We start from the raw sequence: 26,671 nt of genomic DNA, 5'->3' as shown, positions 1-26,671 counted from the left end.
TAGGTTAGGATTGCCACTTTGTTGGAAGTAGCTAGCCTGGCTGGGATAGCAGTAAGGATGCTCAGTACCCACTGTCAGCTCTCCAGTTTTATGGGTCAGGCTCATCCCAGATGTGGTTTTTTCTGTACCACGGAGTGACGGAGATGGCACCCCTACGTGACTAGGCAAGCTATGGAGGGGACCACGGGCACTGGTGGTGCCTATGCAGCTGCAGCTCAGATGAAACCAGAGCTGCTGGCGAGAAGCAAAGCTGGCACCGCCCTGCGTGGGCCACACTCGCCTTGGGGCGCGGGGGGGGGGGGGCTCTTTAGGGGAGCTCCCGGGAGCGCTGTGAAGGGGAGAGCGGGCTCAGGCCTCCCACAGCCCGGCGCGCGCCTCACGTACAACCCGCAGCCTGGCGCGCGGCCGCCCCACCTCCACGCGAAGCCTCCGGCGAGCGACCTAAGCAGCGGGGCGGAGACAGCCAGCCAGCGAGCGAGCCAGCGAGCCGCGCCGGCGCGGGACGGGGAGCGGTGCCCGCCCTGCGCTTGGCGGAGGGGAGCCGCGGCCATGGCGGGCCGCGCCGCGCTGCAGCGGAGCGTTGTGTCCCCGGCGGGCAGGCACCGCGCCTCGGTGATCCTGCTGCACGGCTCAGGTGCAGGCCTCAAGGCGCCGTGTCCCCAGGCACTTGCAGGGGGGCGCTAGGCTGGGGCCTGCCCGGGGGCCCTGCCCCACTCTGCAGGGAGGTGGCTGAGCTCGGGCCTTAGGGGTGTGTTGTCCAGCAGTGGTTAGTGCAGACGTACGGACCATCTTGAATTTAGGCAGGAGGCTCAGGGCTTTGCAGATGTGAGTGCCCCCCCCCCTACCTTTAATGAGATGGCTCCTGTGAGTAAGGGCTCAAAATCAGACCCTTGACCTCACCATGCCTCATGCTCCACCTGTAAAATGGCAATAGGGGCAGTAGAGGGACTCTGTCAGTTTGAAATCTAGACAATTTAAAAAACGGAGTTAAAATGAGTTTGAGGTTCTGTATCTGCTCCCAAATTCCCATGCTAGTTTTAGTGGTTTTACACTCACAATTTCCTCCCCTTTCAAAAATGTTTTTCTCTCTCCCCTGATGCAGTCTGCACACAAATAACAGGGAAACTAAGGCTACAAATCCTGCAAACACTTAGGCCATGTCTAGACTAGGATAAAAAGTGTGGTAGCTAACATCCTAACTGATGCATTTTAAAAGTCTAGTGTAGACAAGGTGGGATGTATTTTAATATATATACATAAAGCTGAGGCTCCTCCTTAGCTTTAACTTGACCAGTTCAACATGTGTTAGCGAATATAATATTTATCCTAGGCTAGACAAGGCTTAGATATATGGGTAACTTAATTCATGCAGGGGATTACCTTCATAAGTAAAAAATTATGTGCACAAAAAATTTACAGGAACGGGGTGACATTTTCAAAAGTGCCTAAATCTAAGTGGGACTGGTGCTCCTGTATCATGTCAATGCTTCTAAAATCCCCAACCCAGTTCCTACCTGACCAGACAGGTGAAACGGTTAAACTGACTATACAAAAATGCTTTTTAATTGCACAGAGTGAACAAACCGAAAAAATAATTTCCTCCATTATACGTTATAGTCATTTTAGGTATTGTTTGTAACAACATTACGTTAAAAAAAATAACATCAAATGGAAGTGTAATCTTGAAATTGACTGTCTCTAATTAATTAAGGGTATGCATAAGTATTTGCTGGATTAAGGCTTTAGGAATCCATTCTGTTGTGTCTACAGGCATCTGTCAGTGCTTGAATTAGATCTCTTAAAGTTTTTTTACTGATACATATGTATAAGCATGATGTTTATATTTGATTTGACAAAGTACTCATATGTGTTTTTATTTTTATAATCCAGTTTGAATTTAGTTTATTAAACCAGGACTGTCAAAACTGTTTTGATTTCACAAAGCATACAAATGAAGGGGAGTTAATACAATATGCTCAGCTTCTCCTGTTAACTCTAATATTTTAATGCTGAAGGAAATAATTTCCTCTTATTTTGTAGAAGTGGGGGAAGATTATGGTTAGAAGTTGATTCCACAAGTGGTTTAAGAATTGTACAATTTTTCATTTTTGTTATAACTCTACTCATAATATTTACAATGGAGCTGTAAGGAAAAGTAAGAGTGCACTTTTATCTGGTTTTATTTAACAGTTCTGCAGGGTGGGTTCCAAAGCAAGGGTAGCCCATTATTTTAGAATGGGCTGGCATGTTACACTGCATTGATGCCCTCCGGACAGAGCAACAGCTGAGTGGCAATCCCATGAATCCATTTTTTTTCTTAATGGTTGCCACCAGCTAATTGTAATAAGACGACGAGTTGACCCCAGATTGAATGGGAAGGTAGCGGAGAACTCCCCATGCAGTAAATCCAGTGTTAGCATCAAGAAATATAGTAGTTCAGCAAGAAAAGCAGTGGTCTGGAGTCAGGCCTTAAATCTGTAATCATTCTGTAGACAGATACTCAACTCTGTGTATGTGTCTGAGAGAGACATGGAAGGTTGGAGAAGTTTGGCCACTCATGGTGGAAAGGGAAATTAAAACTTGTGTTTTAATTTTAAAAGGAAAAGGTAGCAATCGGTACCACAGCTAGCTGATTTTAGCTACAGGCTTTGAAATAGGTTCCTGAAACTGAATTGGTTGTGCATTATTCATTCTTCTTAGTACTGTTCAGAAGACAAGATAGTGTTAAAATAGTATGTAAAAATGTCTGAAGTCCAGCACTTTTTGATGTGTGCTTTTTACATAACAGAAATTAGTTGCATCCAAATGGGAGCCCTGGTAATTATGACATTGTTAGGGCGATGATGACAGTTGGTATGTGAGGGTCAAAGTCTCTTAACTAACAAGTCTTCTGCAAGCTCTTCGAATAGACTGGAAGCACTATAGCCGCTAGTCTACGCTAGAAGATGCTCTATGCCGATGGGAGAGAGCTCGTCAGTATAATAAAACCATGTTTGCGAGAGGCAGTAGCTGTGTTCTCCTGCCAACTATATAGTGCTGTCCACACCGGAGCTTAGGTCGGTGTAACTTAAGCCGCTCAGGGAACTGAAGCTTATTCACACCCCTGACCAAAATAAGTTATACTGACATAAGTGGTAGTGTGTACAAGCTCTGATTCCCAGCTTTATGCATGCTCCTGCTGACACTCAAAGCTGAAATGTCAGTAGAGAAAGGGGGATAATGATGATATCTCCTGTATCACAAAGAAAACATATAAAGATCTATGGCCCCAATCCTGCAAATGCTTATAAGCATGCATGCATAATTTTGATTTGCAGAATCAAGGCTTATGTTCTCTAATGAAGGACAGATATTTGTAGGGAAAGGAATTTTATTTTCAAGCTTTTAAACGTATTTTTTTAATAGTGCATCTTAGAAAACCCATCTGTTCCAAATTTGACTATTGAAAACTAGATTTGCTTCGATTCCAGCCTAAACTAGTCACACGATTAAAGTTACTCATGAGCATGTTTGCAGGAATAAATCCACAATGGATTCCTAGTTATGTCTTTAATTTGTATATAGATTTTTTTTTAAACGGCAAAGTCAAAATAAACAGTGTACAATTCTTGGGCCCAATCCTGGAAAGACTTACTATTGAGGCTAGCACTTACTACTGTGAGTTATTTGTGATTTGACATAAATAGGGCTATTCATAGTACATTTTGTGCTTGGAAGTAAGCAGTGGCAGGACAGGGTCCTTTTGCCTTCCATTCATTAACTGAAGCATAATCCTAGTAGTATTTATTTACATTTTATTTTGTAAATCGTGTCTCGGGGGCTTTCTTTGTTGAAACCTAAAGCAATAAAAAGCCTTTTCCAGGCAAGGACTTGTCTTCAGTGCAACAGTTACCTTGAGTGAATACACTGGAGTTATCTCACTCAGGTTAGCCTGACTCCATTGAGAATGACTATACTGTAAAACAACACTTCAAGTACACAGTGATTTGGATTAGTAGCACAGAGTGATTAGATTAGCCACTGATCAGTTTCTGTAACTCAAGATGCTGCTTCCCCATTGCTTTATTTGCTGGAGTGTCAGTACCCTTAGAGCTTCAACCCACTTCCCTGACTGGTCAGCTAGCTCCAATTTAAAGAAACACTTAACTCAAGTTAGACATTTTTGTGTGTTTGGATGAGAGTTGGATAGGTTAGGGGCAAAACTCGAGTTATACATTGAGAACACTGCAGATGTTCACTGAAGATAAGAGCTTTAAAGGAGGAGAAAATGAATATTTGTTTGATGTTTGTAAGGCACTTTGAAAACATTGAATCTGCAAGGATCCACACATGTGGACCTGTTTGTAGGATCATGGACTAAACTGTTGTTGAGTGTTCGCCGGAGCTACAAAATTCAGACCCTGATCTCAGCCAACTCTAAGAAATGGACTGGTTTGGATTTAGGATTTTGATCAGCCTGTCATAATTCTAGGAGCCAGATGTTTGGATCTAGGTTCATATTTTGAACTTCTTTTTACCAAGAGTTCAGGGGAATTTGGATCTGAGATTTTAGTTTATTTCTAATAAAAACATCACATTTAATTATACTGTTATTATTTTCAACTACATTTTGAGGACTGTTCATTTAAACCTTTGTAATTTAAAAAAAATGAAACTAATAAGTTGCATTTTTTTAAGTGAGGTCACCAACTGACAAGCTTTTTGGTTTGTTTTTTTTACTTTGCATTTTCTTGCATTCCCCTGTGGGTTTTTTATCACTTTACTATTAGTGGATAATTATCTAGGTTATAAGGAAGACACATTTCCCAATTTTTGTGGCCAATTGGGAAATCCATGGCAGTAGTGCTGTAGCAAAATGTTTATAAAAGCTATAGTGTGTAGCCCCTTTAAGAGTGTGATCAGAGAGGTGTTGAGTACGTCCTGTTTTCAAAGGGGGTTGAGGGTTCTTAGTACTTTTAGAAGTTGCTGAGCAGCTTGCAGGATTCAGTTTATAAATGAAGTGAATTTCAGGTATAAACATTTTTGGCACTGTATGGTGCTACCTATAAATATGTGGAATATCATTTCCTGTGTGTTTGTATTATGCAGGTGACACTGGCCCAGGAGTAAGAGCATGGATCAAACAAGTTCTGAATCAGGATTTGGTTTTCCAACATATAAAAGTAATTTATCCAACAGCTCCTGCCAGGTATTGTGCAATGCCTTTTACTACTAAGACTAAGTCCTCTAATCTTGTGACAAAATCATTTGTGAAAATATTTTTATACCTTTGGGTACAGGTACTGCTTTGTTTTTGCAATTCTTTCTGTACTTTTTTTTGGTGATACTTGGAGCTCAATAATGCTTTGCAACCAGAGGACCCTATTTTTAAATGCATGAGATTTTATGTAGGACACACTCTTCTAATTTACATTAAAGCCCTGTCCGCATTACAATTGAATTATTCACAAGAATAATATAGATAGGGATTTTTCTCTGACATGTTGTAACCATGTTTTATTAAATCATACTCTAGACTACCTCCATACCCATAGGCGGCAGGTTTGTATAATTTTTGGTGGGGCTCAAAATGGTGGTGCCCCCCCGCTCCTGCCCTGTAAGCCGATATAAAATGAAGCTACAACGCGTCAGTGCCACAAGATTACAAGGGTCAATTAAAAGTGGAAAGTCAGAAGCAGCACTTGCCTACTTCAATATACAGTATTATATTTTGTTGCACCTGTTGTGATGAAGTGGGAATGTTCTTAATATTTTCTCTGAATACTGTGTGGGTGCCTCAGTTTCCTCTGCAAGATGCCAACTGAAGGTGTTGGGGACAAAGAGATCAGGTGGCCTCCTTGTCCGGAAGAGAGACAGAGGCCAGAGGAGGGAGTGTCAGTTTGGAGCTGGCTGGGGAAATGGAGAGAGACCCAGAACTTGGTTCTGGGCTCCCCACCCGCCAAGATGGACCTGACAGAGGGGTTCTGTTTTCTGTACCAACAAGCTCTGTTTAAACTGTGTTCCCGTCATCTAATAAATCTTCTGTTTTACTGTCTGGCTGAGAGTCACATCTGACTGCGGAGTTGGGATGCAGGGCCCTCTGGTTGCCCCAGGACCAGCCTGGGCACACTCACTTTGGAAAGTGCATGGTGTGGAAGGGCATGCTGAATGCTCCGAGGTCAGACCCAGGAAGGTGTAAGCTTCTTGCCCTGGAGACAGTATGCTCCGAGAGAGGAGGCTCCCCCAGAGTCCTGACTGGCTTTGTATGGAGTTGTTCCAAAGCATCCCAGCATCCCCTTCCACACCATGCGCTTCCCGGAAGTCTGCACAGGCACTGACACTCCCTCCTCTGGCCTTTGTCTCTTTTCCAGGCATTAGGAGGCCACCCGATCTCTCTGTTCTCCAACACCTTCAGTTGGCACCTTGCAGGGGAAACTGATTTGGGAGAAATGAAGTAAAAGCTGCCCAAACCGAGCTTGAGCACTCCTGAATTTTGAGGTGTTCAAATCTGGAAGGCAGGTGCTGGGGGTGGGAGAGGGCTGTGGGCTCCATGGGGGAGCATGGCAGCAACTGTCTGGAGCTGCACGGAGCCAGATACGCTGGTCTGAGTGGCACAGTAAGCGGTTTGGGGGTTGGAGAACAGGTAGGGAGTTCCGGGGGGCAGTCAAGGGACAAGGAGCAGGGGGGATTGGATGGGGCAGAGGTTCGAAGGGGCAGTCAGAGGATAGGCATGGGAGTCTAGGAGGTTTATCAGGGGACAGGTAGGGGGTGCGGTCCTGGGGGGGGAGTTGGGTGGGGTCTCAGGAGGGGGCAGTTGGGGACAAGGAGAAGGGAGGCTTAGATAGGGGCTGAGGTCCCAAGGGGCAGTTAGGGGCAGGGGTCTCGGGAGGGGGTAATCGGGGAACAAGGACCAGTGGTGCTTAGATAGGGGGTGGAGGTCCTGGGGGGCAGTTGGGGTAGGGGTCTTGGGAGGGGGCAATCAGCGGACAGGGGCTGGGATTCAAAGGGCTCTGGGCTGCCTGCAACCGCGGGGAGCCCAGAGCCTTTCCCAGAGCCTTTTAAATCCCAGCCGCGGCAGGGAATCAGAGGGCTCTGCGCTGCCCGCTGCGGTTGGGAGCCCAGACCCCTTTAAATCTCAGCTGCGGCTGGGATTTAAAGGGATCAGGGCTGCCTGCAACCGCAGGGAGCCCGCAGCCCTTAAAATCTCAGCCGCGGCTGGGATTTAAAGGGCTCTGGGCTGCCCGCTGCGGCGGGCAGCCCAGAGCCTTTTAAATCCCAGCCACGGCCGGGAATCAGAGGGCTCTGGGCTGCCCGCTGCGGTTGGGAGCCCAGACCCCTTTAAATCTCAGCCGCGGCTGGGATTTAAAGGGATCAGGGCTGCCTGCAACCGCAGGGAGCCCGCAGCCCTTAAAATCTCAGCCGCGGCTGGGATTTACAGGGCTCTGGGCTGCCCGCTGCGGCGGGGAGCCCAGAGCCTTTTAAATCCCAGCCATGGCCGGGAATCAGAGGGCTCTGGGCTGCCCGCTGCGGCGGGGAGCCCAGAGCCCTTTAAATCCCAGCCGCGGCCGGGAATCAGAGGGCTCTGGGCTGCCCGCTGCGGCGGGGAGCCCAGAGCCTTTTAAATCCCAGCGGCGGCCGGGAATCAGAGGGCTCTGGGCTGCCCGCTGCGGCGGGGAGCCCAGAGCCCTTTAAATCCCAGCCGCGGCCGGGAATCAGAGGGCTCTGGGCTGCCCGCTGCGGCGGGGAGCCCAGAGCCTTTTAAATCCCAGCCGCGGCCGGGAATCAGAGGGCTCTGGGCTGCCCGCTGCGGCAGGGAGCCCAGAGCCCTCTGATTCCCGGCTGCGGCTGGGATTTAAAAGGCTCTGGGTTCCCCGCGGTTGCAGGCAGCCCAGAGCCCTCTGACTCCCAGCTGCGGCTGAGATTTAAAGGGCTCTGGGCTGCCAGCAGCACAGAGCAGGGGAGAAACCTAGCTCCAAATATTGCTGGAGCAGAGCCCCTGTCTGTGAATATTCCTGGGGCTAAAGCCCCAGGAGCCCATATAAGTTGGCGCCCATGTCCATACCTATAATTGTTCCCATAAATCTATTACCAGAACTATCCAAACACTTTGCTATACGTAATATCACACTGGTTCTGACGAACAATAGTCCTGTGTGACTGGTAGGAGAATTTGCCTTGTAGTAAATATATAGTTAGGAGCAATGAAAGCATCATCTTCAGCTGTTGGTGACAGCACTGGAAATTAAAACATTTCAATCACAAGGTTGCTTTGGTTTTTAATTTAGAATAATTGGGCACAGAATCAATAAAAATTGAGTCCAGCTTCCTCATCACAGGTGCCTGCATTTGCAAGCCCCATTATTATTTGTTTCGTCACAGTAAAGTGCCACAATGTGCTTAGGGGTGTATATATACAGGAAATAGAGGGAGCTAATGGTATTTGCCCTGAGGAGCTTACAAGCCAGGGCCAGCATGTTCAGACTTGACTGGTTAAAGCTAGGCATTTAAATCCATATTTAACTATCCAAATAAATGGCTTGATACTCAGAGATAAGCCAAACACCTTTGAAAAATCAGGCCACTTATTTGAGTGTCTGATGACCTCATTCAGGAAAGCATTTCCATTGAAGTCAGTGAGACTGAAGCATATGTGTAAGTATTTTTTGGGCCTAAATATGGATTGAGGTATGAATTTTAGGTACCAGTGTTTGAAAGCTTTTGTCCTAAATATGTATATGGGGTGGGGTTTGTGACGTCTCGTGTAGGCTTTCAAGGACCAGAAGTTTGAGAGAGTTTTCATTGAATTGGTTCAGGTGGTACAAAAACAAGTACCGTATTATTAATAATAATAATAATTTTTATTATGGTAGCACCTCCTAGGAACTCTAATCATGGGCCGGTATCCCATTGTGCTAGGTTCTGGACAAACACAGGACAAAAAGACAGTCAAGATTTTGTTTGGCTCATCACATATCTATATAGAAACAGTCCTTGACCCAAGGAGTTTACAGGCTAGTTATTATGCATGCAACATAACTGACTCATTGTCCATGGATGAGAACAACTCGGGGTTGTGGAGAAAACTTGCACAGGCCATTGCTGAAAATCTTTGTGGAAGAATTGTGTTTTATGGAGGGATTTAAGGGAGGTAGTTCAATAGGTCAGCTCCACCATGGGCATGATTTTATTCAAACAACATACTGCTCCCTTGGCAACTAGGCTAAGTGTGCAGCTTGTGTTATCCGTGGGGCCCAAAAGGCTCCATCTTCTGCATGAATATTGGCAGTAGATACAGGTTTGCTAGAATTAACTTCTGTAATGTTCCTCCTTCAGTCTTTCTGTGTGTGTCCTATGTGGGCAAAATGCCTCAGGCCACATCTATTTGGCCACTAAAATTCCACTTTCCCATTCCAGCGTGTCCAAAGCCACAATCTTGACCTATTATTTTATTTTTGTAGATAACGACAGCTATAGGCAACATTATACATGATTAATCAGTACATGTTATGATTTTCCAATGAGCTATTTTTTACTTGCACACAGCTTGTAAGATATCTGTAAAGATGCATGTAAAGAAAGATTCTAGATTGTAATGTAAAAGGTATGAATAAATAGTTGCCCTGTTTCAGTCAAGATTACTCTCCTTATTCTTTTCCAAAGCAAACTGAGGTCAAGCATGATTTGATTCAAATTTGCAGCTTTTAGCATGATTTTTCCATCTTGTTCTCCTTGTGCGAAAGGGATATATCCAAAGAAAAATACCTGTAGTGCATTTGTCTTTGATTGGTAACTGAGAAGTACATTATAGAATATTGCTTTACAGCCCCCTTGTTCCTGTTAAGCACCATTAACTGACACAGTGAAATAAAACAGATGCACTTAAGTACAGTAATGCTTGCCACTGTTTGGAGCTATGTACAAACAAAGGAAGTTTGTAAAAGTGTGCTTTACTGGTTGCAATGTAAATAACAAAAACCTATATTGGCCAAGCAAAAGTTATTTTGGTGTTTAAATCTAATGCATGTTATACACTTTGTAAAGTCTGTAATGGTTTCTTTTCCCTCTTTCCATAGAAAAGAAAAATCAAGGCCAAAAATATCAAATTGGAGTGACAAATGTTAGGCTCCTCAATCCATATTTAGGAACCTAAATATATGGCCTGATTTTTTTTTTCTTTTTTGGTGGTACTGAGCATCAGTTAAGGTTTTCAGTACCTCTGAAAATCAGGCCTTAAATTATCCAATAGTACGTGTCCAAATATACTAAGGCCCTGATGCTGTGGTTGATAACCTATAAGGGGATGGTTGTGTCTTAGTGGAGCTCTGTTGACATCCATATAGTTCTGAGCAGGTTAGCAATCCACAGTTGTGCATCAGAGCATAATGCTTATTGGCAGTTTTGGCCCAAATGATTAAAAGCAAAAAGAAGCTTCAGAAGTTAGGCATGCCTATAAATGTTGCCTGAATTTTTAAGGGACCTGACAAGGAGTAGAACTTGTATAATTTTTATCATGCTGTCATGGAATTTTTTTTTTAAATTTGTTTTATTCCAGCACTGAAATAATTGTTTTTTCCCTTCCTATTTCCTATAGGAGATACTGGGGCTTAACTCACCCCATCACCCTTAACGCTAAATATCAGAGACTGAGCTCCTTTAGAGCAACTAAAGAACATACTCCAGAATAAAATCCTAAAAACATATTCATCCTGCTTGATTAGATTTTAAAATATAAAATGATTTAGTGTTGATTGAGGAATGATACAAGGCAAATTCTACTCCTTAGGGAATTCTGCACCAAAAAATTGAAAATTCTGCGCAAAATATTTTAAAATTCTGCAAAAATAAGTGTATTTTATTTGTTTAAAATAACACAATCACACCATTTTCAATTGTTTGCTGACAAGTATTTTGAAATAAATTACCAAAATAATTGAAGATGGTGTGATTACACTGTTATTGTGTTACTGTGTTATTTTGCAGAACTTTGCAGATTTTAATTTTTTAAATTTTTTGGCACAGAATTCCCCCAAGAATACCAGGGTTCTGTGTGGCACAGTCTGGGTGCAGGCTGCTTGTGTGGGGTCTGAGTACGGGGAGGAATCTGGATGCACAGGAGCTCGGTGCTGGGTACTAGGTGCAGGGGGAATGGGACTCTGCAGGGGAGTCCAAGTGAAGGTGCTTAGGGCTTGGGGGAGTGGGACTTGGTGGGAGGGTCAGGTGCAGCTGGTTGGGGTTCAGTGGGGTGGGGGTCTGGGTATGGGAGGTCATGATGCGGGGGGTGAGGCTCAGCAGGGTGGGGGCTCGGGGAGGGGGTTCTGGGTGCGGTGGGCTCCTGATGCGGGGGGTGAGGCTCAGCAGGGTGGGGAGTTTGGTGGGCTCAGTGGGGGGGTTCTGAATGCGGGGGGCTCTGGGTGCACAGATGAGGGGGGAGGAATCACTGTACAGGGAACTGCTCCCCCTGTCCGCCCAACCTCTGTACATCCAGCCCCCCCCACAGCCAGCCCCCCACTGAGCCTCTCACCCCTGCCCCCCCCCCCCACACACACACTGTGTAGAGCTTCTGCAGCCGGCGAAGTTTCTGGGGGTTGATCTAACCCAGCACTCGCAGCTCTGTGCAGGGAAGGGAAGGGAGAGGTGGAAGGGGAGGCATCCCCACACCTCCCTCCCCACAGTGATTTACCTCTCTCTCGGCTGCCCAAACAGACATGTCTGAGCTGCTGGGGAGGGGTGAGTGAGAACTGATGCAGCTTCTCTTTGCTTCCCCACAAAAATCATTTTCTGCGGAAAGTAAAGAGAATCTGCGGGGTGGGGGGGGGAATTTTCTGCTGCGCAGCAGTGGTGTAGAATTCCCCCAAGAGTAAAACTCTTCAGGGAAAAGCCTTATATAATAGGGATGAAAGCAATAAGATGCTAAATAAATTATATCAGTTTTTATCATTGTTTTTAGCCAGTCTGTAGAAGGGGTCTAATTTTGTTATTCTATAGAAAGTTTAAAAAACCCAGAGAGAGATTATCTTTTATTATTATTATTATTATTATTACACTCTTCTGTAATGGAAGCTGACTGCCTTCAAATATCTGAGTTGCCTGCTTTAAAAAAAAAAAAGAAGTCTATAATATGGCTGGCTCTCAGTTGCTAAAAACAAAGTATAATTTTAAAATTTGTTTTACTTTAAAATATATGTACATATATGGAAATAATTCTGGTATAAGGAATTAGATTAACCACCTTGGAGACTGAGGGCCTTCAGTCCCTAGAACAGGTTTAACATGGACAGCAACTTCCTTGTACATCCTTACCATTGTATCTTCTGGGGTATTTCATTTGAGGTGCTGAGGGCCGAAACTGCTTTCTGGCTTCAGGTGTCAATAGACATGTTGATATCAGAAGATGATTAAATATAGAAGTCATCTGAATGAAGAAGTTGACTGAAGACACCAGTTGAGGGCACTGAGCACCTTGCAGGATTTGGCCCTCATTCCTTGATGTATATGTTGTGACTACCAAGATGGCTGCCAATTAGTGCCATGTTGGATTTTTTTAATTGGTACTTGTCCTTTAAGAAGTGGGAATGTACTACCAAACAGTCATCCAATGATAGCTTCATCCATTACTGATGTGGCGCTAGATTTTTTTGATTGGCTCTGAATACTGGTGACATGCAGGGCCTCATTTTAATGTTCTTTTATAAAACAAAACAAACCCTTCCAATGACAAGTACTTCAGACACGTTCCTGTTTAGCTTTTGTTCTTGACATTAAATTGCACTAAATTTTATAAAGGCAGTGCAATAGCTGCCAGGTCCCAGAGTGAGCTACTTAGTCCATGGTTAGTCTAAGACATCAGCCTGTTCTTGCATTATTCCTTTTCAAAAGATGAAAATATTTTTATATATGTAGATCTAAAACTACTTTCTAACATACTAACATGCTCTGATATAGAGAGCATGTGGGCCCCTGTTTATTAATGTGAAAGAAATGCATGCATTTATAAAACCCTAATTTAATAAAATAAGAAGTGGATAATTTCGTAATGGCTGTGAAGAAGTGTGTGTGTGTGTGTGGGGGGGGAGATTAATGGGATGGATTCTAGAAGGTACAAACATGTAGCTGAGGCCAAATCATTTTACAAGTTTCTGTTCTTAGTTTTCCCTTTTCGTAGAAGCATTTTGTTTGATCTCTGTATGAGCTTAAAATATGGAAAAAGATGATTGTTTTATTTTAATGGCTCATTCAATGAACTTCTTTTTTAGTGTTCTTCCAACATTGATGTCTCTGTAGCCAGATTTAAATTGTTAAACACGGTTGAATTAGGATTTCCCCCCAATAATGTTGATGCACATGCTTTAATTAAAAACCAAGGGTTTAAATTGTAGCCCTAGTAGCTGATGCAATACTTAAAGCCACGTCTGCACTCACAGTTTTAAAGGAAAAGGGTTTCCTTTTTTTCCTTCGTTATTTGGGTCAGCATGGCTGCAGCTTTAAATACTATTTCACTGCTACTACTATGACTTAAACATTCGGTTTCTATTGAATATCTAAATCAGGGGAACTGAATACCATCCAGTTTAGCCTTTTAAAAAAAAATAGAAAGTGATAGTTTAAATTGGCATTGCAGCAGCTAACGTGGTAAAGTTAAAACTATTGAGACTCCACTTGTTTTAAGAAATATACCTTACCTTTATAATTCTCTTGAAAAATCTAGGTCAAAGATTCTTTGTGCTGTCTAGCAGTCTCTTCTGACAGTCTTTCCTGTTGTAAGTCAGAAAGTAAACTATAAATATACAATTTGGACTATTTTGTGGATCTTTTTGACATCCACTAGCATATCTTCTTATGGCCAACCGATCGCTCTGTATAGTTTGAGTGTTACGCATTTTGCAAAATATCCTGTCCTTCCTCTGTTGGAAGTTTATGGCTGCTAAAGGCTGTTCAATGCTGCGGGCTAGCCTTCCAGCCTTTCACCTGGGTTGAAATCTTCACTTTGCTTATGGGTGGAGGTGAGTTTCATTTCATACTAGTCCCCATTTGGCCACATCACAAAACCCCCAGACAGTTTGGCACCATTCAGCTACATTGGCAGCAGTCTCTGCTCGTGAGAAGCCTAGGGTTGGAAAAGCAGCAGGAGTGTTGCAGGTCAAGATTGAGATGGATTGGCAGAGCTGTATGGGGGAGCATGCACCGTGCCTATCCGTACTATGTTTGGCTCAAGCAAATGTTATTAATCCCTCAGTTTCATGAGCCCTAACCTCATTCATAAATTTAAAACAAAGGAGCCTTGTAGAAATGGAATTTTGATGGATGCATAGACGGATTTCAGATATTGTTAAGCTGTTTCTCTTTATTCTGACCACATAGATATCAAGACCTATCTTGGAATTTACACTATACCACTATTCTGCAGCATAGAGAAAGCATATTTTTGCAAATTCAATGTCTTTTCATTTCATTTCTCATGTATCCTTTGCTGTTTATGGTCTGCAAGTACGTGAATAGTTTAACATTCAGGATAACATACCCATATGAAATACATGCATACAGTGAATGCATCTTTTCCAGCAGGTACCTTGAGGGAGGAAAAGCAGTGTATAATAATGGTTCTGTCTCAGGTTCCTTGTTCCTTTATCTATACTCTAGTGGCATTCTTCCTCCCATTTCTCTTCATTTCAACTTTTTCCTAGTGCATGGGGAAACCTGTTATCTCCACCTTGGGAATGGGTAAGAATTCTGCTGTTGCAGCATTATTCATGTTGTTTCCCAAGTTATGTGGGTTTGAGATGTATGTTACATTATTTATTTTAAAGCTTTTGTTATGTTTTTCTCATTGTAAATATTAGGTTCTTTCATTGTGATTAGCCTGTTGAGCCCCTATGTCATCTGCCGATCCCTTCTACCTTGTTTGCCACCAGTTCTGGAAAGCTGCCATTCTGAACTTCAGAGCATGGCTTTTAGGGTACATCCACAGTACCCGCCGGATTGTCTGGTAGCGATCGATCTATCAGAAATCGATTTTATCGCATCTCGTCTACATGTGATAAATGGATCCCCGAACACGCTCCTGTTGACTCCGGAACTCCACCAGGGCGAGAGGCGAAAGCGGAGTTGACGGGGAAGCCGTGGCCATCAATCCCACGCCGTGAGGATGGGAGGTAAGTCGACATAAGATACGTCGACTTCAGCTATGCTATTCCCGTAGCTGAAGTTGCGTATCTTACATCGACACCCCTCCCCCCCCAGTGTAGACCAGGCCTTAGAAGTGCCTTCCAGTGCTCCAAATAGAGTTTCTGGTATGTCCCTGGCCATATTCATTCAGCAAACTGACAGTAGGTCTACAGTCACCAATAGCAGGACACTCAGGAGGAGGTGGTCTCTGAGAAGGCCCTTTGAACTCAAATAGTAAATACTACAGTTGTGTAGAAATTTTTAAAATTGATGTGCTTTGCAGATCGAAACATCTAAAACAATAAAATAATACTATGGTATAAAACTTGCTGGGCAGAACGGTGCTCTGTTGCAATGATATAAATCCCGAATAACTCCAGTGTAGCATCCTATAGACTTAATCTGTTTTTCCACTACCTCTAAAAGATACTACAATGGAGTTATTTGGGATTTAAACTGCTGCAGATATTTAAAAGCAGACATTGGCCCACTAATTCCCTCCAAACCACATAACACTTGCCAAAAATTCCTAATGGCCTCGCTCCACTTACAAGTAAATATTTAAAGGTTAATTCACCACTTTTCAGAGGGTCTGTATGAGGTCTGTGCAGCACCACTTAAAGTCCCACTTACGTTTTATTTTAAGATATGACTGAGACTTAAGTGGTACATAGGTCTGTGTTATAGAATCATAGCAATGTAGGGCTGGAAGGGTCCTTGAGAGGTCATCTGGTCCATCCCCTGGCTCTGAGGAAAGACCCAGTATATCTAGACCATCCCTGACAGGTGTTTGTCAGACCTGTTCTTAAAAACTTCCACTGACGAAGGAACACAACCTCTGTTGGAAGCCTATCCAAGTGTTTATACTTATAAGCAAAAAGTTTTTCCTCATATTTAACCTAAATCTCCCTTGCTGCCAATTAAGCTGATTACTTCTTGTCCTACTTCCGGGGGATGTGGAGAACAGTCTCTGTCCTCTTTATAACAGCCCTTCACATAGTTGAAGACTGTTCTCAGTCTTCTTTTCTCAATACTAAACATGCCCATTTTTTTAACCTGTTCTCATAGATCAGGTTTTCTAAACTTTTTATTGTTATTGTTGCCCTCCTCTGGACACTCTCCAGTTTCTCCTCATCTTTCCTAGAGTGGCACCCAGAATTGGAGACAGGCTGAGGCATCACTAGTGCTGGGTAGCGCAGAGCAATTACATATAACGCTCCTGTTAATACAACCCAGAATGATATTAGCCTTTTCTGCAACTGCATCTCATTGTTGATTCATTCAGTTTATGATCCATGATAACCCCCAATCCTTTTCAGCAGGATTACCAGTTATTGCCCCTTTTGTAGTTGTGCCTTTGATTTTTTTCCCTGCCTAAGTATATTCTGTTCTGACTTCAAAGGGAGTGTTGCTTATGGAAAGGTGCACCTGGGTTCCATAGCGTCCCAGTGAAGCCTCAAATTATTAAAATGTCAATACGTTTACAGACTGTACTGTCAAACATTTACTGGTAGGCTAAGAAGGATTCTCATGCAATTAAAGCTAAACAATTTTTATGTACTATCCTTGACTTAAAAAAATTCACTAATTTATAGTATTAATTATTGTGCAATGGATCTTCCAGTTATTAGCAGAGATTAGCTGTGAAACAGCAAGGGTTTGCAAAAATGAGATTAAAGGCTTTTTCCTCCTTTTTCAATATTGTGTGATGTCTAGTCTAAAATAAGAGTGATTTTAAAAAAAATATATAAAACCAGTGTATATGTGTCCCCTTGCTCTCAGGCAAAAATTACACCCAATGGAAAAAAGATCCAATCACTAGAATTGTCAGGAGTTGTGTGCAAGGTAATAGGATTCTCCCCTCCCCCAACAAAAATACCTATAGCCTTCTAAATACTTGCTACATAACTACTCCAATTGACCCATTCTACTCACATTTATACTGGTGTAAATCCAGAGCAATTCCAGTATAGATTGCACTAATGTAACCAGTCAGAATCTGGCCCACTGAGTTCTGTGGAACAGCATGCTAATGGTGAGGGGTCCTAGTTTAGAAGTGTTTGAAAATAGGATATGTATATAGGCAATCTTTTCTTTCCCCCTTTTGTTTAAGTATACTTTCAAGTCTAATTTTCTTGAACTTCTCCTGACACATATCTAATGCAGTAACTATTGGTGCAGTATGACACTGTAAGGCTGCGCTGTTAACAATAGTAATGTGTTTGTGTCCATGTTTCTAAAATAAATCCCATTTTTGAAGGACTTATAAATTTGGCATGAAATGTATCCTGGGCTTTAGGATTTTGATACAGGAATAATGTGTAGTTTTTTTTAACCAAGTTTATTAAACAGAGAACCTAATCCTGCAAGCCCTTGTATGCATTAAGTGCCTTTTATTCCTGAGTGTAAGGGTTTTCACAACTCATCCTAAATAGTTTAAAAAGTTAAACTAGGGGGAAAAGGGCAATAAAGAGGTTTTTTTTCTTTTCTCATAAAGTTACTCATCTTAAGGTTCAAGTAGATTGTTTATTTTTACTTATTTAAATTCAGATAAAACTATGTGCCAAATTCTCTGCTGCTGGAAATTACTGCAATGGATCAAATTGCACCAGCAAAAAATTTGGCACTAGGGGTGAAATCTGGCTTCGTTGAAATCAATGGGAAAACATCCATTGACTTCAACACTACCCGGATTTCACCCTAGAGCTTTAAACACTTTCATCTGGCACTCTGCTCTGTTGCCTGACATGCGTGATCTTTCTTGAATATAAATGTAAACCAACAAAAATCCAGCATTAGAATGTCTTGTACAAAGCCCTAATCAGAATAAAGGAGGCGGGGGGAGAATGAGCATATTACTAACTTTAAGTTTACCTTTCTCTTTCTTTGTACAGGGTTCTTAGCTCCACAACAGATTCCCAGCTCCCATGCCATGTGGCACATCAACAAGCTCTCAGTATAACATTTTAAAAACTTCTGAAAAAGGTATAGCTAGTACTTGCCCTTTCCAGGCCAGCTCCAGTTTTCTAGCTGGGTTTGTAGCATGTGTGATTTCATCAGCAGAGTGCTAGTCACACAGAGAGTGGAGCTGGCAATCCATGATTGGACTGCACTTCTGTACCAGCAGAAAGGAAAATTTAAAATTGGTGATATGCCGTCTTACCCTGCTTACCTGAGGCATCCACCTTCTTGCTATAACTAGGCTTTAGCTGATTGATGTTCTCACATCATCTTAAGTTTTATGTTGTACAAGTACAATTATTTATTAACTAATCAATACAGTACCAATAGTACTGAGTTATTTTTATGTTAAAAATATTTTCCAAGTGACATTTTGCAGGACCAATTTAAAGATGATACCTAAAATGGCATAAATTAGAGTCTAAATTGGTGTAATCTACTCTCCAGAGAGCTGGAAAAGGTGTAAATTACCTCCCTGCTTTCACTTATGTTTTCTACATTGGTGTATAAATTACACCAACTTAGATTTACACATTACTAAATTATTTCTAAATTACTTAAAGGATGTCCAATTTACACTTCTTCATGCATTACCTTTGAATTTGGCCCTTAATCTGCATAACTACCGTTGTATTTAAATAAAAATGTAAATGATTAAAATGAGTCGCTGTGGTACAGTCAGTCACAGGTTTTCGTAATGCATTTCTTTTTTATACATACGTTCAGATCCCTGTGTGCTATTTTGAATTCTTATCTTGAAATTATGGATTAGCATAGATTCAGTCCCTAATATATTCCCTTGAACAAGCAATTATAATAAAAAATGCACACTTAAAACAATTCCTTAATAATCCATTCAGACAAAACAATGCAGGTGAGATGTGAAGACATTTGGAAGCATTTTAAAGATTCCATTTACGGGGTGCCTGGTGTTCCTTAGCACTGTTTAGCTCTCTCCCATTTTTTTAGTGTTTAGAGTTAGTTCAGTTTGTATAATGTTGCATTTCTAATGCTTGTTTGGGGGGAAGAGGAGGGAGAGAGGTAGGCTATGTTCTTTAAACAAGCCAGAGTTTTGAGGTTGAATTGCCCAGGGGGAAGCTTTTTTTCTTTTAAAGAGTTGAGTCTTTCATGTGCTCCAAGGTACTTCATATAACTTCTGTTTAAAAAAATCAGTACAGAAAGTAAATCCACATTTTAAAACACATTTTGCTAGTGGATCATAAATTTGTATTCAGAGAGTTTCAAAAACAGATTATAGGGACATGGGGCCTTTACTTTTAAAGCCATTTAAAAAAAACCCACCATGAACCACAAAAATCTGTTGGGAGTAATGGTAAGGGTTTGATTTAAACTCTCAAAGGCAAGAAAATCTAAAGTTAAGACAGACAATGTGGTCCGATGCTGTCCTTAACTGATCACACAGCTTGCAGGCATGGAGCTGCTTTGCTTCAGAGCCTTGTTGCAGTGATGTCAGGTGAGGATCAGTGTTGAACTGCATTTTCAGTGCACTATAAATTTCCTTGCTTTTTTTTGTACATTTCAGGGCAACCTCCTCATGTTACTGTAACATAGGGGTCTTTTTTTCAGACAATTAAACCACAAAGAAAAAATTTTGTGCTCTATTCTTGGAGCTGTGCAGATAGTTCCGTGCCAAACATATTTGTTTACGGTGGTAATGTCTGAGTTGTATTATACTAGTTAATAAAGGGATTTATTTAAGAAACAAGGTGAATGACTAAAACAGATGTGCCAGTAGGCTGTATTGTTAAAACTGAAAAGTAAGATTCTTTTATGTGAGTTATTTTTTATTGTATTTCTTAGAAATTCAATTTAGTTGTGAGGACATCTTTGTGACAACTGAAAGTATTCTGGCAGTCCATTTGAGGGTCTGCTCCTGTGCTCTTTAAATGGATCAATCTTCCATCTCCTTCATTGGCGATTTATAAAGATTGCATGTTAAAGCCCTTAATCCCAGGTTTGATCAAATGTACAGTCATATTACATTATGGATTTTACCATGATTCTAAATCTTTAATTTTAAATCCCTCTTCAGTTGTAGCAAACATATATAATATATTAAAATATTCCATAGTTTCTTTGTAGTCCGCCATCAGTCTGCCTATATCCATCTGTTGTCCCTAGTCCTATACTTAGATTGTGAGCTCTCTTTGTTCTTTGTATGCACAGCACCTAGCTCAACGGGGTGCTGGATTGTGACCGCGAGGCACTATGATAAGAGAATTAATAATAATGTAGTATATGTTTTTGCCATTCTGGTTTAATGACACAAAAATCTGCCCATGTCTTCAGCCTATGGTTTTGTCATGTCAGGCACTTACACAACAACACAGTCATTGTGAAAAGAGAGTTAAAAGTGGAGTGACTTGCAGATATGTGACTGATTTCTCACAGTTATTCACATTTCTGTTCATGATCATCAATCATGATCATCATCATCAAAATTAGGGATTTTTGAGGCTGCATGGGGAAATAATGAATGCCTTGCATCTATAGCACCTTCCATTTCAGGTTCTCAATGCACATTTCTTCAAAGATCAGTTAATTTAGCCTGCTGACACTCCTGTCATATAGGTAAGTGGCATTATCTCAACTCCAGAGATTGGGTGATAAAGGCATAGAGAGGTTCAGTGAGTTGCCCATGGTCATCCAGATAGTCTGTGGCAGAATCTAGAATATGCCACCACAGAGAACAGCCGAGCTCCATCCTCTTTGGAACCTCCCTTCAGGTAGTTGAAGGCTGCTATCAAATTCCCCCCCCCCACTTTTCTGCAGACTAAATAACCCCAGTTCCCTCAGCCTCTCCCCATAAGTCATTTGCCCCAGCCCCCTAATCATTTTCGTTGCCCTCCGCTGGACTCTCTCCAATTTGTCCACATCCTTTCTGTAGTGGGGGGGACTCTAAAAACTGGATGCAATACTCCAGATGTGGCCTCACCAGTGCTGAATAGATGTGAATAATCACTTCCCTTGATTTGCTGGCAGTGCTCCTACTAACGCAGCCCAATATGCTGTTAACCTTCTTGGCAACAAGGGCACACTGTTGACTCCTATCCAGCTGCTCATCTACTGTAATCCTGAGGTCCTTTTCTGCAGAACTGCCTCTTATCCAGTCGGTTCCCAGCCTGTAGCAATGCTTGGGATTCTTCCTATGCACAGGACTCTGCACTTGTCCTTGTTGAACCTCATCAGATTTCTTTTGGCACAATCCTCTAATTTGTCTAGGTCCCTCTGGACCCTATCCCTACCCTCCAGCATATCTACCTTTTCCCCCCAGTTTAGTGTCATCCGCAAACTTGCTGAAGGTGCAGTCCATCCCATCATCCAGATCATTAATGAAGATGGTACACAAAACTGGCCCCAGGACTGACCCCTGGGGCACTCCTCTTAGGCAAAAGTCTTCTCCCTGCTCCGCCCCGCCCAGAAGGCAAGAACTTCCCTTATAGACTGTTCATTGCTGTCTGCCCAAGCCAGGAGGCTGTGGGCTAGAGATTGCTTTTACTCTGCCCTGCCTAGAAGACCAGAGCCCTAGACTCTTGATTGGTGTCAGCCGTAGCTGGGAGACTCTGGGTTAAAGACTGCTTGCTGCCCTGCCCAAGGGGGCTAGCGCTCCAGACAGTTAATGGTTGTTTGTCCCTGCTAGGAGGCTACAAGCTGCTTGGCCCTGCCTGCTGCAGTGAGGCGGAGTGGCCTTCCTCCCAGCTTAAGAGCAAGGGACCACTACACTGACAAATTAAAGCATTTGCCAAATAATTTGGGAGACCAAAGAGGGTGAGGACATATTTCCAACTTTGAAAGGTTTGTTATGCCCGCAAACAGTATAGGGGAAAGTCAAATAAAAGGTGCTGTGTTGTGTGGTTTTGTTTTTAAGTATCTGTTAGTTTCTCTTGCAAAGCTGTATACCACTAAATTTGTTGTGGATATTTCAGCAATATCCATGCATACTTTTTCCATGTAAATGCTGGGGCAATCCTGCTACTGTAGGACAAAGCTCTTTTTAAAAACTTTTAAATGTTTTATTTTTTTTCCTAACAACCTATTGTAATTACTTGTATGTATTAATCCATTGGTTCTAGGAGTTGAAATCTCTTGGCATTTGCTCCATTGTCAATAGCAGTGCTTACCATGAGCACTGATGCCAAGGTTTTTGAGAGAGGGCCTATAACCAATACTTGGATAATATCTATCTCTAATTATTTTATACTGCTACACCTCATAGTATCCGAGTGCCTTCCATGTAAAATCAATAGCAATGGTGAAGTCCCTAGTGGAAGAAAGAAAGAACAAAATTTCTTAAACAGATTTCAGTTGAGCTTCTTTTGTGTATTGAATACTGTCTTCTGACCTTCCTTTAGTTTAATAAACAATCACTATTCTTTGGAATCCAAACTAAGGCCTGGTAAGAGATGTGTTTAATAGCAATATTTCTTTAAATACATGATTAACTTTGAATTAAGCAAATTAAAGGCTGTGGAACTGAAACGTCTTTCCTGAATCAGTGCTTAGATCTGGGTTGTATAGACATGTTATATTCCTGCATCTGTCTGTCGGCCTATCCGAAAGACAAGGTGGGTGAGATCATATCTTTTATTGGACCAACTTCTGTTGAAGAGAGAGACAAGGTTTCGAGCTACTCAGAGCTCTTCTTCAGGTCTGGGAAAGGTACTCGAAGCATCACAGCTAAATACAAGATGGAACAGATTGTTTAGCATAGGTAGTTAGCACATAGTCTAAGGGACCATTTAAGGTGGTGTGGTCTGTTAACACACCTGCAGTCATAGGACAAAGAAGGAGGGATTAGTAGTGGGACAGGTTGTTGTAATAAGCCATAAATCCAGTGTCCCTATTCTGGTCATGATTTTTAGTGTGTAGCACAGGCACCGACTTTCCATTGTGCCGGGGGTGCTCGACCCCCGGCTGTGCCCCAGGCCCCACCCTCACTCCACCCCTTCCCTCAAGGCCACAGGCCTGTCCCCATTCCACCCCTGCCCCACCTCTTCCCACCCTGTTTGGTCCCCTCCCCTGAGCGTGCCAGGTCTTCACTCTTCCCCTTTCCCCTCCAGACTCCTACATGCTGCAAAACAGCTGATTGCAGCGGGCGGGAGGCATGGTGAGGGGCTGATTGGTGGGGCCTGCTAGGGGGCAGGAGGCATTGGAAGGGAGGGGGAAGTGCAGATAGGTGGGCTGCCGGTGGATGCTCAGCACCCACCGTATTTTCCCTGTGGGTGCTCCAGCCCCAGGGCACTCATGGAGTCAGTGCCTATGGTGTCTAGCAGAGTTATGAATTTAAGCTTTTAGGATTATCTTTTGAAAGTGTTGTGCAGATTTCCTTTGAGGATCAGGACTGAGAGGTCAGGTATGGAGATACCACTTTGTGATGGGGTGCTTTGTCTTTTATCATTTTCCTGTGGGAGTTCATTCGAGAATGTAGTCTCTTCTCTTATAGAATCATAGAAATATAAGGGCTGGAAGGGACTTTGAGAAGTCATCTAGTCCATCCCCCTGCACTGAGGAAGGACCAAGTAAACCTAGACCATCCATGACAAGTGTTTTTCTAACCTGTTCTTTAAAAACTTCATGGGCAGGGATTCCACAACCTCCATTGGAAGTCTGTTTCAGTGCTTAGCTATCCTTATAATCAAAGTTTTTCCTAATATCTAACCTAAATCTCCCTGGCTGCAAATTGAGCCCATTACTTGTCCAACTTAAGTGGAAGTGACAACAATTGATCACAATCTCTTTAGAACAGCCCTTAACATATTTGAAGACTGTTATCAGCCTCCCCCTGCCCCAGTCTTCTTTTCTCTAGACCAGCGGTTCTCAAACTGTGGGTTGGGACCCAAAAGTGGTTCACAACCGTATTTTCATGAGGTCGCCGGGGCCAGCATTATACTTGTTGGGACCCAGGGTTGAAGCTGAAGCCCAACCTCCACCTCTACCCAGCGACAGTGTCAAAAGCTTTACTAAAATAAAGATAAATCATGTCTACTGCTTCCCCCCCATGCACTATGCCAGTAACCTTGTCAAAGAAAGAAAGTAGGTTGGTTTAGCATGATTTGTTCTTGACAAATCGATGTTGGCTATTACTTATCACCTTGTTATCCTCTAAGGGTACGTCTATACTTACCGTCCGGGTCGGCGGGTAGCGTTCGACTTCTCGGAGTTTGATATATTGCGTCTAATCTAGACGCGATATATCGAACGCCGAACGCGCTCCCATCGACTCCGGAACTCCACCACCACGAACGGCGGTGGCGGAGTCGACGGGGGAGCCGCGGACTTCGATCCCGCGGCGTCTGGATGGGTGAGTACTTCGAACTAAAGTAGTTCGAGTTCAGCTACGCTATTCGCGTAGCTGAACTTGCGTACCTTAGTTCGACCCCCCCCCCTTAGTGTAGACCAAGCCTAAGTGCCTATACTTAGATTGTAAGCTGTTTGAGTCAGGGACTATCTTTTTGTTCTGTGTTTATATAGTGGCTAGCACAATGGGGTCTTGGTCCATAACTGGGGTTCTGGGGTGCCATAGTAATACAAATACATAATATACTGCCTGTTACATGTTTTGAGATGCAGTGGTGTCTCTGGTTTAGAAATAGACCCTTCTACTTCACATATGTGCAAACCCCATGGTATAAATAAGGGCAGAATTTGCTGCTTCATTAAGCATTTTTGGGATTGTTAGTGGTATTTTGTTTAAACCTTAGTAGTGAGAAAATCCAGATAGAAGACTGAAGGCTTCATTTTCATTTTCAGTGGGTTCCCAGCCAGACAAATTTATCAAAGGCTGTCTGTTTGTAGGCAACTATTGTAATCTGATCTGAGCTTTTCTGAGTTTAAGTTTAGAGTAAAAAATGTGCCCCCTGATTAAACATAGCAATTAAGGATTTTAGGGATCTTGGTTTTGACCCCCTTGACATGAAACACTGACCTCAGTGCAGTAAGTTTGTATTGAATTGTTACCATTGTAAGACAATTAGATCATCTTTCTGGGGATTTTAGGGGTCAATTCATCATCATCATCATAAAAAAAAGTGTCTCCTTTGAATTGCAACTCCCTTGATTATTTGAGTTTTGTACAGTGTATGTAAGGTATTTGTGATACTAATCTGACACTAACTACATTATTGCAAAGAATGGTATAATTACATCTCTAATTTCAGTCTGCACGCTGACAAGGTAAGCAAAGTTTGTTTTTCAACCTTATTTATGAAGTTATCTGAATTAAGATAAACTGTCTCTCACCACTCCCTCATTTTCTCTCTCCTTCACACACTCACACAGACTGAAATTTCCATAGGTGCCTAGAAGATTAATTAAAAAAACCAAAAAACCCTCCCACCACTTTCAATAGGAATTGTGCCTCTGAATCCTGAAGGTGGTTTTGAAAAAATCTCAGCCTTATTCCTGATATAAAATCAGAACCCGCCCCTCCCCAAGACACACACATAGTATGTGACCTGAGGATCTTGCAACCCATAGAAAATAGGTCAGCATGTATTGATCCCCCTACTCTCATTTATTTCAACAGGAAGTATGCTCAGGAATAGGAGTCACACCTGCAGATCTGTTGACAAGGTTGTGCTCTAAAAGACTTAGTATATGAAACTATGCAGCCATGACCTTGTGCTGATTGAAACTTGCATTTGTATTTTAAACAGTTTTCTAAATGTCCTCACCCTTTAAGGATAGTCCTTGATGAACAAAGAGACTTTGTATAACTAGTGGTAAATAACGTTTAAATTAGACACATTTAGAATTGAGAGACAATTAATTGATTCCTTTTCTCCTTTTTCAGTCAGTCACCAAATTCTCTGTTGTTTACCGTGGTTATACTGAATGCCTTTGTTCTCATACATTTTTAATCAACCTTTCTTTTCTTTTCCCCCAGACCGTATACACCTATGAGAGGAGCCCTCTCCACTGTGTGGTTTGACAGATGGAAGATCTCTAATGACTGTCCAGAACACATTGAAACCATTGACTCAATGTGTCAGGTGCTTACAAACGTGATTGATGATGAAGTTAAAAATGGCATCAGCAAGAATAGGATAATTTTAGGTAAGGGTTTTTTTTTATGTTTATACCTTATGAGAGAGCCTCTCACGTTGGGTTCCCATTGGAGTCTATCCTGCAAGTTTGACAAGCAATTCCTGCACATGCTGAGCAACCCCAGGTCTCAATTGACCTTCATTCAGAGTTGAGAGCACTCAGTGCATTGCATGATCTAGTCCTCGGTAGGTCAAATTAGACTGACACCCTTAAAACTGCTTTGAATTCATTGAGGTGCTGTGGGTGCAAAGTATGCAGCATTTGGCTCACTGGGTACTCTCTCCCATCAAATTAAACATAAGGCTTTTGTTTGTTTTTTGAGCTGCTCATTTATCATTGGAATTTAAATACCAGTCAACAATGTCTACCCTGTTCTTACTTTGCTATTTCTATCTGGCCTCTTCATATTTAGAGGGCTTCTGAAGAATGTAAATCTTGAGTTCTCTCAAAGGCAGTGTAGTTTTTTTATTTCAATAAGCATCTAGACCAGTGGTTCTCCAAG

At 42.5% G+C, this 26,671-nt stretch overlaps 1 protein-coding gene across 1 annotated transcript in view; it reads left to right on the top strand.

The window, feature by feature from the left end:
• The first annotated feature begins 354 nt into the window (after nt 1–354).
• The window catches only part of LYPLAL1 (lysophospholipase like 1), a 42,065-nt gene continuing 15,748 nt past the window's right edge, over nt 355–26,671 (top strand). The window contains exons 1-3 of the mRNA XM_045011385.1: nt 355–634; nt 5,089–5,188; nt 26,009–26,178. Coding sequence (XP_044867320.1) covers nt 550–634; nt 5,089–5,188; nt 26,009–26,178 — 355 coding nt within the window. The 5' untranslated portion in view covers nt 355–549. The remainder of the gene's footprint in view (nt 635–5,088; nt 5,189–26,008; nt 26,179–26,671) is intronic.

Source organism: Mauremys mutica, chromosome 3 (assembly GCF_020497125.1).
Source record: "Mauremys mutica isolate MM-2020 ecotype Southern chromosome 3, ASM2049712v1, whole genome shotgun sequence".
NCBI lineage: Eukaryota > Metazoa > Chordata > Testudines > Geoemydidae > Mauremys > Mauremys mutica.
Note: the sequence above shows the minus strand (reverse complement) of the source record. Positions and strands in the feature narration are given on the sequence as shown.